The sequence below is a fragment of the Pipra filicauda genome, unplaced genomic scaffold (genome assembly GCF_003945595.2).
Source record: "Pipra filicauda isolate LSUMZ 115617 unplaced genomic scaffold, ASM394559v2 scaffold39_size4671491_pilon, whole genome shotgun sequence".
NCBI lineage: Eukaryota > Metazoa > Chordata > Aves > Passeriformes > Pipridae > Pipra > Pipra filicauda.
The window spans coordinates 4031223-4043933 of NW_024104531.1; the positions used below are offsets into that span (position 1 = coordinate 4031223).

Consider the following 12711-nt stretch of genomic DNA (forward strand, 5'->3'; position numbering starts at 1 on the left):
AAGCCAAGTGACTTTAAATCTTAAGGAGAGGAAAAAACCCTTTTCCCTTCACTTGCCTGATATTTTTGTTGGTAACTTCACATGAAAAACTCAAGTAAGAAGCATGCAATTATCTCATGAGGGCTGACTAGGTAAATGTTTCTGTTGTTTGTAGTGTAATTATTTGAGCCATTTCAGAGGTAATTATCGTATAGATTTAGAATACTGAATTAATCATGCCCTTATCTTGTAATAATATAATGTTGTATTTAACTTGTCATTATATGGTATTTATTTTATAACTGAACTAATAGATAATGTATTAATGAATACTTTGATAATGATAAATTCTTCTCTATAGTGTAATATATTAGTCCTGTTTTGTAAGTCAGGCTTTTTATTTGTCTGTTTGTTTTGAAGACTGACCATACTATTGCTATAGTATCATATGGAATTGTTACATGCTGTTGAAGCCAAAATTTTTGAAGTAGTCCATGAGATGCTGCAGTTTAAGGATTAGGAAACAGGAGGAACGTTTTACAGAATCACAGAATCAGAATATGCTGAATTGGAAGGGACCCACAAGGATCATTGAGTCCAACTCCTGGCCCACATGTTTGACAGGTGGACACCAGCAGTAGCTTGTCACTGATCTCCCCAGGGGAGCAAATTCTGTTGTTTCTTTTGCGCGTTCATCCTTTAGAAGAATCTCAGATTCATTTGGCTGTTTAGCTTTGTGACACTGCAATGGCACTACAATATGAGATAGAAAAAGTATAATATTCTCTGAGTTTGTAATGGAGGTAATCCACATTCCTACTACCTTAACTTGCTGTCCTGTAGGTAAAAATACATATCACAAATGCTGACTTTACTTAAATCTTATCAGACTTTTCCTTAAGAAACCATCCTTAATAACAAAGCATCCAGGAAGGCTGAACATACTTTAAGAAAGAAATTTTAATGCTTCAGGATCAGGTCATCTCTCTATATGCCGAAAGATGAGCTGGTGGGAAAGAAGACCAGCCTGGCTGAACTGGGAGCTTTTGCTGGAACTCAGGGGAAAAAGGAGAGTTTATCACCTTTGGAAGAAGGGGCGGACAACTCAGGAATAGTACAAGGATGTCGTTTGGTCATGTAGAGAAAAATCAGAAATGCGAAAGCTCAGCTAGAACTCAATCTGGCCACTGCTGTAAAAGATAATAAAAAATGTTTGTATAAATACATTAACAACAAAAGGAGGGCCAAGGAAAATCTCCATCCATTATTGTATTTGGGGAGGGAGGGGAACATTGTCACCAAGAACGAGGAAAAGGCTGAGATATTTAACGTCTTCTTTGCATTAGTCATTATCAGAAAGACCTGTTATCCTCAGGGCAACCAGCCTCCTGAGCTGATAGACAGGGATGGGGAGCAGAATTGATCCCCTGCAATGCAGGAAGAAGTTGTTAGTGACCTGTTGTGCCGATTAGACACTCAAAAGACTAGGGCACTAGTCTGAGGGTACTGAGGAAACTGGCAGAAGAGCTCACCAAGCCATTCTCCATCATTTATCATCAGTTATCACGATGGTTAACTGGGGAGGTCCCAGATGACTGGAGGTTGGCTGATGTGATGCTTATCTACAAGAAAGGTCAGAAGGAGGATCTAGTGAACTACAGGCCTATCAGCCTGACCTCAGTGCTGGGAAAATTATAGAACTGATTATCCTGAGTGCAGTCATATGGCTCGTACAGAGGATCAGGCCCAGCCAGCACAGTTTTAGGAAAGGCAAGTTCTATCTGACCAACCTGATCTCCTTTTAAGACCAGGTGATCTGCCTAGTAGATGAGGGAAAGGCTGTGAATGTTGTTCACCTGAACTTCAGTAAAGCCTTTTATGCAGTCTCCCACAACATTCTTCTGGAGAAACTGGCAGCCCATGTCTTGGACAGGTGCACTTTTCCCTGGGTTAAAAACTCAATGGATGGTCAGACTCAGAGAGTGGTGATGAATGGTGCTGCGTCCACTTGGTAGCCTGTCACTAGTGGGGTCCACGAAGGCAGTATTGGAGGCAGTTCTGTTTAATATCTGTCAATGGTCTGAACAAGGGAAAAGTGCACCCTCAACATGTTCAGGGATGACATTAAGTTAGGCAGGAGCGCTGATCTGCTGGAGAGTAGGAAGGCTCTGCAGAGGGATCTGAACAGGCTGGATCGATGAGGTTCAATAAGGTGATGTTCCGAGTCCTGCACTTGGGTCATAACAATGCCATGCAGCACTAAAGGCTGGGGTAAGAGTGGCTGGAAAGCTGCCCATTGGAAAAGGACCTGGGGGTGATGGTCAACAGCCAGCTGAACATGAGCCAGCAGTGTGCCCAGGTGACCAAGAAGGCCAATGGCATCCTGACCTGTATCAGGAATAGTGTGGCCAGCAGGACCAGGGCAGTGATCATCGCCCTGTGTTCAGCACTGGTGAGGCTGCACCTCAAGTCCTATCTTCAGTTCTGAGCCCCTCACTACAAGAAAGACACCAAGGTTTTGGAGTGAGTCCAGAGAAGGGCAACAGAGCTGGTGAAGGGTCTAGAGAACAAACCCTGTGAGGAGCAGTTGAGGAAGCTGGGGTTGTTTAGTCTGGAGAAAAGGAGGCTCAGGGAAGACCTTATTGCTTTCTACAGCTACATGAAAAGTAGGCTGTAGCCAGGAGGGCATTATGATATCTTCTCCCAGGCAACAAGCAATAGGACGAGATGATGAAATGGCCTCAAGCTGCACCAGGTGAGGTTCAGGTTGGACATCAGGAAGAATTTTTTCTCTGAAAAGGCATTGGAACAGGCTGCCCAGGAAGGTGATGGAGTCACCATGCCTGGAAGTATTCAAGAAATGACTGGAAGTGGCACTTGGTGCTATGTTTTAGTTGACAAGGTGATGTTTGGTCAAATGTTGGACTCGATGATCTTGGAGATCTTTTTCAACATTGATGATTCTATGATTCTATCATGTGTTTTTAAAACCTCACTCATGGTCTATTAATATTACAAACAGCAGAATTTAATAGGATGTGCTTCTTTGCCCCCCATCTCTAATCGGTGTCAGTGTACTGGACCAGTCTCTCAGAACTTAGAAAACTGCTTACACTGGTAAACTCCTTAGAGCCCAAGTTCCTACCAGGTTTCTAACATGAAGTACTCTTCTGCTTATGACCACTATGGGCTGTGATTCAGGTGAGCTCTGCTACTTGCACGTCCACTAGACAAGTCGTTACACTCAGGAGAAAGGGAAGATGATGATGACTCACCAGCTCTGATTCCCAACCAAGATCCCTGTCTTTTCAACTACTGTTGGTGCTGATGCCTGTTTTTTGTAATTTCTCACTTAAGCTTCAATTGGCATTAATGACTGTTCATTGAATCAAAATTCTATACCCTGCTGATGCAGTTTGGTCTTTGATGGTTTTGTTTTGGTTTGTTTGTTTTTTCAGTATAATCCTTTCTTTGCTTAATTTGGGCATCACAGTGCCTGGGGTGTGGATCATGGTGGACAGCTGAGCACCCAGCTTCTCCTGGGGCTTGCTTCCAGGCGAGTGAGGAAAGGAAAACTACGTGCTGTACTCTTCAAGTTTGGCAATGCCATGGAGCATTGAATCCCCTATTGTTGCAGGAGGACTAGCAGAAAGAAATGCAGTCTTAAAATTTGTAGCAATGATGCTGATGTAGTTGGTTTCTGCTAAACATTTCTAACAATATAGCTACTCTTTCAGCATCGGGTTTGTTAACAATTGATTTTATACTATGCATTCAGTTGGTACATTTTCTCTGTTAGCCGGCACCACTTCAGTGCACTTAGGATATCGTAAAAGCTGATTTGACTCCTCTGAAACTGACAAGCATATTCCAATGGATTTGAATATAGAAGCCTTAGCCCTTGGCAGTTCTTGAGCACGCAAAAATGGAAATTTTGGACCTTTCTTCAGTGTACAAGTTGGATTGTTCTGATGAAAGTTTTAGTTTGTGATTCTTTTTCTTGGTTGGTTTGGTGGTTGTTTTTTTCCTCTGCATGACATAAGAAGGGAGCGGAGGTGGTCTGAAGAGAGCAGAAATGATGGGTAAAATACTTCGTTTCCAAAGAAAATATTGGAGTTGAAAATAAAAAGGTCAAGTACTTTCACAATTTCAGTGTTTGCCCCATTTTTGAGTCAGCCATGAATGATAATAGTGGCCTGGATTCTTTGTGTCACTTTGGTTTCCCGTAATCAACTGTTACTGTGATGTCCTTAAATTAATAATAGTCTCATCATTTAAGACCACTCACTTCCTTGGTTTGTTTTTTAAATAGCTACACTGCACCTTATTGCAGCATTGCACATTGCATTTTCAGAAATAAAAGCAGTGGCTCATGAAGGGATACTGCCAGCACAGTACCCTGTCCCTCACAGCATGAGTTGGGCACAGAACAGCCCCAGCTGCTCGTCGAGGGGCTCATCCTGGAACTTTTGGCTCCTGCTTCCCCCTGTTTCCCCTTGGCAGAAGCAGGTAGATGCTGTGGGAGCTCTCCTTCTGCTGTGGTTTGTAATGGAGCCTGTAGCTCACCAGGTCACATTTATGGCCACATGCAGGGTACTCAATGCCACAAATCAGCCTGTTCAGTGTAATGCCATGCTATGCTTATTTTGTCAAATGAAGTATGGCAGGAAGACAGCAAGCCTGGGCTTCAGTGCTGCTCTCTTTAGTGATAGAACTCGGGGTAGGGCTGAGTCTTGGGCTGCCTCAGCTGCTCTTCCCTGTTTGGCTTGAAGTAAGTGTGCAAGACTCTCAGGTCATCCAGATCTCTTAAGATAATAAATTTTGAAACAGAAAAATAATAGCCATATAATAGCCAACATAACTGATAGTAAGAGGGGTGGGTAATATAAACTAAGGAAACGGGCTTCACAAGAAGTCTGCACTTCCCCTCCCTGCCTGAATGGGAGATTCATTTTCCTCTAACCCTGCCATGCCTGTCACCTGGGTCTCCAAACCACAAAAGAAATTCCTGTTTCCCTTCTCTGAAAAGTCCTCTGGTCTCCATCACCTCTGAAGTTTCATTGTGGGTTGGCTCCTGATGTAGGCATATCCTCCATCTGTTTGTTTTCTTCTTGTCTGGTCTTCTCTGTGCTCCAGCAGCTTTCCACAGCTCAAGTGCACTTAGTGTCACAAGCTAGACACACAACCTCTCCCTCTCCCTCAAGCTCCTTACTGATCTGGGTTATAGAGGCCAAGGTGAACAGCCTGGGGAGGCTTGCACACTGGTCTGCTCAAGGTTAAGAGGAAGAGGAAGGTATTGTCTGCAGAACCTGTCCACCAAACGGGAGACAAGTTAATTACTATATCCTGCACCATCATTTGAGGTCAGTCCACAGCAGCGTCTCTTGCAGTATGATGGCTCTGACTTTATTTCCTGAATTTTTACTCTAATCTGTACTATTTGAATGCAGGAGGAAAGTGGCACTAACTGAATCAGTGAAAAATTGACACTATCAACTATGAATAATCCAACACTAATACTCTTTAACAAAGAAACAGATTATTTTTTTTTAATATGGTGGTGAAAAATATAAGGGAAACCAGGTAATTATATCTTCCTCATACTCCCAAATAGATACAAAATGTAGTGCAAATTTTTAAAGCAATACTGGAAATCATCAATACCTGCTATACTAAACCTTATGAAGCCAAAAGGGTTTGTTTTAAATTGAATATTTGTATTTAGTTATGGCTCATTAAAGGAACAATTAAGACCGAATTGTGCTAGCAGTTAACTAGTGATATCAAGTACCTAGCTGAAAATAGAGAATTTCCATCTGCCTTAACTATTCTGAAAACAAATGAAAAATAGTTGGATGAACTCTTTCTTATACCAGCACAACAGAGTTTAAATTTTATCCAGAAAGAAACAGTAGGTTGTTGTCAAGAGCCATCAGCATATGGAAGGACACAAACTTCTCTTCTAGATGAGCTGCAGGCTTTTCAGAAGGTTTGGCTTTACCTTCAGATTGAAATCTCAAGAATGTTAATGAGAAAAGCAAACAATTTTTTTCCCTATCGGACAAGGCAGGACTGCTTGTAGTCCCTAAATCCTGAAAAAGGAATTTGTGTTTTTTTCAAGATCATGTTGATTGATTTCAAATATATCTTATAGTTTGTATGCTGAGTTTAGACTTGGATACGTAGAAGTGGGCAGCTACTACTCTATTCTGTGTTTGCTTGGGCTTATTTAAAATTCTAGGTTTATTTAAAATATCTATCTGGATGTGTCTCTCAAATTACTTTGTAATTATTGAAATGCAAATATGTTTTAATTTTTCATTACTGCTTGTTAAGGCACAAAATAAAAACTGCAATAGAGTATTTTAGTGAAATTAAAACCATACGCTCCAAACTTCTTACATTCTTTTTTTTTTCAATGGATTGGATAAGTTTCTTTAAGTGCATGGAAGTGTTTAAACTAAATGGAGCAGGGAACCCATGTATGTGTTTCTAGATGGTGATGTAAATCCCCTAGTGAGCCACAGTAATAGGAAAGCAGCACTTGAAAGCCAGATGCAATGAAAATTTAAACATATTGCGTTCATAGCATGTGATAGTTTAATCATTATTTAAGCTTTAGAAATGTCACAGCATAATTACTTTCAGAATGAGTACAAACACTTTCATGCACAAAAATTGCTTTCTTGCTGCAACTTTTGCTTCTCATGGGAAAGTTATGCTTTTGTGAATTTTTCTGAACTTGATCTTGTTCATCACTTGATCACAGACAAATTCTCAGTGAAAACTCAAAATCCAAAAGATTAAAATAAAGCCTACAGATATATTTTATAACTAAGAATGTATTTTCTTTATGCTCTTTAAAAAAAAATCTGTGAAGCAATTTCTTTCAATTAAGAATAAAAATGGCAACAAAACCAGTTAAATGGAAAATGCTTTGTAAACCCTATTTGCAGCGTCAAGGAATGGAAAGCTACCAAATGCTGGATTTATAAGCACCCATGCAGGATTAAATTCAGCTCCTCTGTGGATGTGATACATTTTTCCAAACCTCACAAGCATGGAGCCCTGCCTCCTTCTGTACTTCTGAAGGAAATACAGGGACCAGTACTTATGTTCTAAATTTGTCCTGTATCTGGAATGTTCTGATGAGTGCAGTTGACTTTGCAGTATAAATTGTGTTGATATGTAAAATAGTATCATAATCCCAGACTACATTTAGATGCAGACACTTCCGTCTTACATAGCCTACTACAATTTGTTTATAATATGAGCAGTTTGGGTTGGATTTTGGAAAATAGCAGTTATAACGGTTCTGCCATATCTGAGAAACAGGCTAGAGAAAAAATACTCTCCATGTATTTTGGGGGTGGGGTTGCTTGTACATTTTCTAAGCAGTAATCTTTTTGGAGCAGCTGTAGATCCTCATAGTAAAGACTTAAAGGTCATAAAAATTCCCTTTATATCAGGAATGTACTGGAACTTACTTGTGGTAGATTCATTGGAATTTTTCCATCATGAGTCTTTGTAAACCTGAACTTTTCACATGTTCTGTAGGAGCAAAATCATCGTAATCATTTCACATCCCTTAAGGTTTGTGTCACCTTCTGTGCTCTCATGAGCTTGTTAGTGCTAACCAGAAGATAAATCTGTCATCCCTGTGGAGACACTGAGTGTGCTGTAGATGTACCTGTGGGGCTGAAGGTAGACTTCTCTGTAACTCATGCAATGGCCATGGTACAACCCTTTTCTCTCCTCTTGTATTTCACCTGCTGGGCCCTGACAGCAGAGACTAAAATCACTGGAGACATAGAAGAGAATTAAGCAGGTATTCTTTAATTTAGATCTTCATGTATCATAGAATCATAGAATCACAGAATGGTTTGGGTTGGAAGGAACCTTAAAGATCATCTAGTTCCAACCCCCCGCCATGGACAGGGACACCTACCAGTAGACCAGGTTGCTCAAAGCCCCATCCGACCTGGTCTTGAACACTTCTGTGGATGGGGCATCCACAGCTTCTCTGGGCAACCTGTACCCAAGTTTCACCACCCTTACAGGGACAAATTTCTTACTAATGTCTAATCTGAACCTACTCTGTCAGTGTGAAGCAATTCCCCCTTGTCCTGTTACTACATGCCCTTGTAAAAAGTCTCTCTCAGTCTTTCTTGTAGATTCCCTTCAGATACTGTAACACCACAATTAGGTCACCCTGAAGCCTTTACTTTTCCAGACTGAACAATCCTAATTCTCTCAGCCTTTCCTCAGAGAAGAGGTGCTCTAGCCCTCCGATCATCTTTGTGGCCCTCCTCTGGACTTGCTCCAACTGACATTCCTTATGTGCTGGGAACCCCAGAGCTGGATGCAGCACTCCAGGTGGGATCTCACCAGAGCAGAGTAGAGGGGCAGAATCCCCTTACTCGACCTGCTGGCCACACTGCTCTGGATGCAGCCCAGGACACAACTGGCTTTCTCAGCTGCGATCTCACGTTGCTGTATCATGACCAGCCTCTCATCCATCAGCACCCCCAAGTCCTTCTTGGCTCAGCCTTTATTGATACCAGGAGTTGCCCTGATCCCGATGCAGCACCTTGCATTGGTCATCTTAAACCGCACATAAAATTCTCATGTGCCCACTCCTTGAACTTTCCCAGGTCCCTCTGGGTGGCATCCCATCCTTCAGGTATGTCAACTGCACCACTCAGCTTGATGTCATCTGCAAATTAGCTGAGGGTGCACTTGATCTCTGCATGAAAACAAGACTGTTCCCTGTCTGATACATGGTCTAAGGGCAAAAATTGGGAAATTTGCTATGGGCACGCAGTAAGCTAAATCACTTGTACGTGAACTTAATGAATATTAGAACAGGTTTTAGTTTTACAGAACTACCAAATAACTGAGGAAAGTGTTGGTGTTTGTGGTCCTGACATGTCCTTCAGTCTGGCAGCCCCAGTTTAAGCTCCCTGCCTACACTTGGCTCTCCTGTCATGCAGTGCTGTGATGGAGAAGGTAAGATAGGCTGACAAAACGGTCCTCAAAGATTCACTGAGATCAGGGTGTGTCCTGCATGATGAAAGGAGCAATTATTATTTTAAAGGCTGCCATCCATCCCTACAGGCACCAAAGTATTACATCACTGTGTGTATAGGACAGAGTGGCAGTAATCAATAGATGTAATAGATGTCCCACAGAGGGACAAGTTAGTATTTCCCAAGCAGAACGACTGGATATAATTAAGTGAAATAAACAAGGCTTATCCTTAGGGGGGGAAAAGCCCTCATCAACTCTTGTGAGTTGAAAAGCAAGATTTCTTTATCAAATAGTACAGTTGGGTTTGTTTAAGCATAGAATTTCTTCACCAGTCGAAACCATCTCTTTCTTGCAAAGAAAGCAGTATGGTCTATTGCTTGAACACAAAAATGATGATGATTGAGTGATAAAGAAACAAAGCAATGTACATGATTTTTATTACTGACGAGCAACACTGAAAATCTGAAGCCAGATACATCTGATAATTTCAAGACTCACTTGACAGATAATACAGGTATGCTCTTTCACTGAGACTTTCTGACTGCTCTCAAATCCTGTCCTCACAGGGCCCAGCCTCCTCTCCCAGAGTGCACTCCAGCTCAATTCCAAACCTGAAGGGTCTTTCCAGTACTCAGCCAGCTACCACAGCAACCAGACTCTTGCCCTGGGTGAAACAGCGGCTGCCCAGCTCCCGTCGCGCAGCAGTCAGGCCAGAGGTGCCATCCAGAGCTACAGTCAGGTATGTCTCCTAATGAATTGGGGTCTCTCACATCTGAAATTGTGTGGAGTACCTCCCAGGAAACAGAGCTGTTCAGTGCTTGCCTGCATCTAAATTTCTGCCTTTGCTTTCTGCCTTGTTCAACACACCTGCAGCAGGGTGGAGTTACCATCTTAATTTTTGTAAATCTATAGTGGGTTGACTTGCATAGTAATAAAGTAATCCTGATTAAAAAGGAGATTTACATGCCAGTTTTACTTACTTGCTTGCATATATTTTCTGGTAATAGCATGTTTAAGCATTTAATTTTGAAAGCAAATTTCTGTGACTGTGCTGATTAGCAGCCCATACTAAAGTTTAGGACCTGCCAGCTTTGGTATGAGCATATTACCAAAAGCAGTAAGTGCCAGGAAACAAAAACAAAGCCATGCTGACACCAGATGCGAAACCCGCTTGGGATATCATGCATCACCTGATGCTGTGGCCTAATCCCAAGTGTAAGAATAACTTTTTTTACCCCATATTGCAAAACAACCAGCTTCTCAGGTTCAACCAGCTTCAACTTGTACATTTGAAACATTTTGAAAGATTGTTTCAGATACTAATGAAAATTTTGTAAATCTCTCTGCCTGTCTACAGGGCTCTTCCTGGCTCTTATATGTAACCCTCTCACCTTCTGTGCTTTTTACTGTGACATCAAAGCCTCTCACTAGGAAGTTAAGCTTCAATTTAGAAAAAAATTTCTAGAAGTGTTCATGCTTTCGTTCATAAACAAAGTCTGACTTGGTTGCATTGGTCACCACAGGTTATGTTCTCTGTTTAGATTTTTACCATCCCAGCAAAGCAGATCATCTCAGTGTGACACTGGGACATTTCATAATTCAGGATTCTGTAGAGGAGAGTAGTATTTGAATTTCAAAGCCTTAAATTGCTAAGAGATTTCAAGTATTATAGTCATTGCTCAGTTTATGGGATACCGAGAGACATACAATATCCTATTCTCTCAATTTGCTCAGAAAAGCTCCCTATCCTCTAAGACTGAAAAATGACATAAAGCACAGTTAAATTTAATTTCAAAATGGGTAGATACATCTTTCTCATAGAATCTTTTAGGTTAGAAAAGACTTCTAAAAACATGGAGTCCAACCACTAACCCAGCACTGCCAAGGTCATCACTAAAACATGTCCCCAAGCGCCACATCTGCATGTCTTCTAAATACCCTTAGGGATCATGACTCAACAACCCTTTCAGTGAAAAAATTCTTCCTGATGTCCAACCTGAATCTCACGTGGTGCAGCTTGAGGCCATTTCCTCTTGTCCTATCACTCCTTACCTGGCAGAAGAGACAGCCTGGCTACAACCTCCTTTCAGGTAGTTGTAGAGAGTGATAAGATCACCCCTGAGCCTCCTCTTCTCCAGACTAAACAACCCCAGCTCCCTCAGCTGCTCCTCTTAAGACTTGTGTCCTAGACCCTTCCCCAGCTCTGTTGCCCTTCTCCAGACCCGCTCCACAACCTCAGTGTCTTTCTTGTAGTGAGGGGTCCAGAACTGAACACAGGATTCGAGGTGTGGCCTCACCAGTGCTGAACACAGGGGGATGATCACTGCTCTAATCCTGTTGGCCACACTATTCCTGATACAGGCCAGGATGCCGTTGTCCTTCTTGCCCACCTGGGCACACTGCTGGCTCATGTTCAGCCAGCTGTTGACCAACACCTCCTTTACTGCTGGGCCACTTTCCAGCCACTCTTCCCCAACCTGTAGTGCTCCATTGTGGCCCAAGTGCAGGACCCAGCACTTTGCCTCATGTAACCTTACAGAACTGGCCTCACCCCATTGATAACAGCCTGTTCAGATCCCTCTGCAGAGCTTTCCTACCCTCCAGCAGACCAACACTCCTACCCAACTTGGTTTTGTCTGCAAACTGACTTAGGGTACACTTGATCCCCATGTCCAGATCATCAGTAAAAATATTAAACAGAACTCTCCCCAGTACTGAGCCTTGGGGAGCCCCACTAGTGGCAGGCCACCAACTCGATGTAGCACCGTTCATCACCACACTGTGGGCCCAGCTATCCAGCCAGGTTTCAACGCAGCGAAGAGTGCACCCAGCCGTGCCATGGGAAGCCAGTTTCTCCAGGTGAATGTTGTGAAAAAGTGTCATCTGGAGTTGTGCTTTTTGAAAAGCATTGTACCCCAGAGGTTCACCTGAAAGACTGTGGTGAAGTCCTTCAGGAGACTGGAAAAAGTAAGACCATGAAAAGGGAGCAGGTTATGAGAGCAACAGAAGCAAAAACAAAGAAATGAGAGGGGAAGGAGAAAGAATCTATTTTTTAAAAAAGGCAGGAAGGAAAATTATGCAGTTATGTAGAAGTTAGAAATAATTATATTCTTTATATAAATTTTGTTATTCTCATTTGTAGAAAAGGATGAATTTATGGAGGGGGAAAAAATGATGTAGATTTCCTTCTTTGAAATTACACTGAAAGCCATTGCTTAGATATGAGAAGCTCTCATGAACAATCCACTTCATAGAGAACTGGTTTCCTTCAGAAATATAACTAGTAAGTTAGTAAGGCAACCTTTCCTATCCTATTTTTCTTGGTATAGAGAGCAGAAAATAGGTTTTCTTCTTGTTTTCCTTCACATTGTGTGGTAGATGTTCCTGCAGGAAAACAACTCATAGAACTTAATAATTTTTCACACCATGATCCTGCAATCTGACAACTTCAGATCAACTAAAATATATTTTGAAATTACTAACAAACTGCCATAAAAACTATGAATTAATGCCATAAAAAGCATATAAGGGAGGCTTAAAAGAGGTAACCAAGAAAAGGAAGATTCAGAAGTCAAAATTAAAAAGTTCTGAATATGACCATTGCCAATCCCACAATTAAGGAGGAAAAAAAAGTCAATTCTTGGAATTGTTTTGCTATCCCTATTATAATTAAAATAAGCCTCAGGAGTTGAAACTGCTCAG

The 12711-nt window shown here is 41.7% G+C and overlaps 1 protein-coding gene across 10 annotated transcripts in view; it reads left to right on the forward strand.

Moving 5' to 3' along the window:
• Positions 1-12711, forward strand: part of CTNND2 (catenin delta 2) — a 631056-nt gene that overhangs the window by 344484 nt on the left and 273861 nt on the right. For all 10 annotated transcript variants that reach the window (XM_027724249.2, XM_027724246.2, XM_027724247.2 and 7 more), the window contains one exon: positions 9576-9748. In XM_027724249.2, the coding sequence (XP_027580050.1) occupies positions 9576-9748 (173 nt within the window). The remainder of the gene's footprint in view (positions 1-9575; positions 9749-12711) is intronic.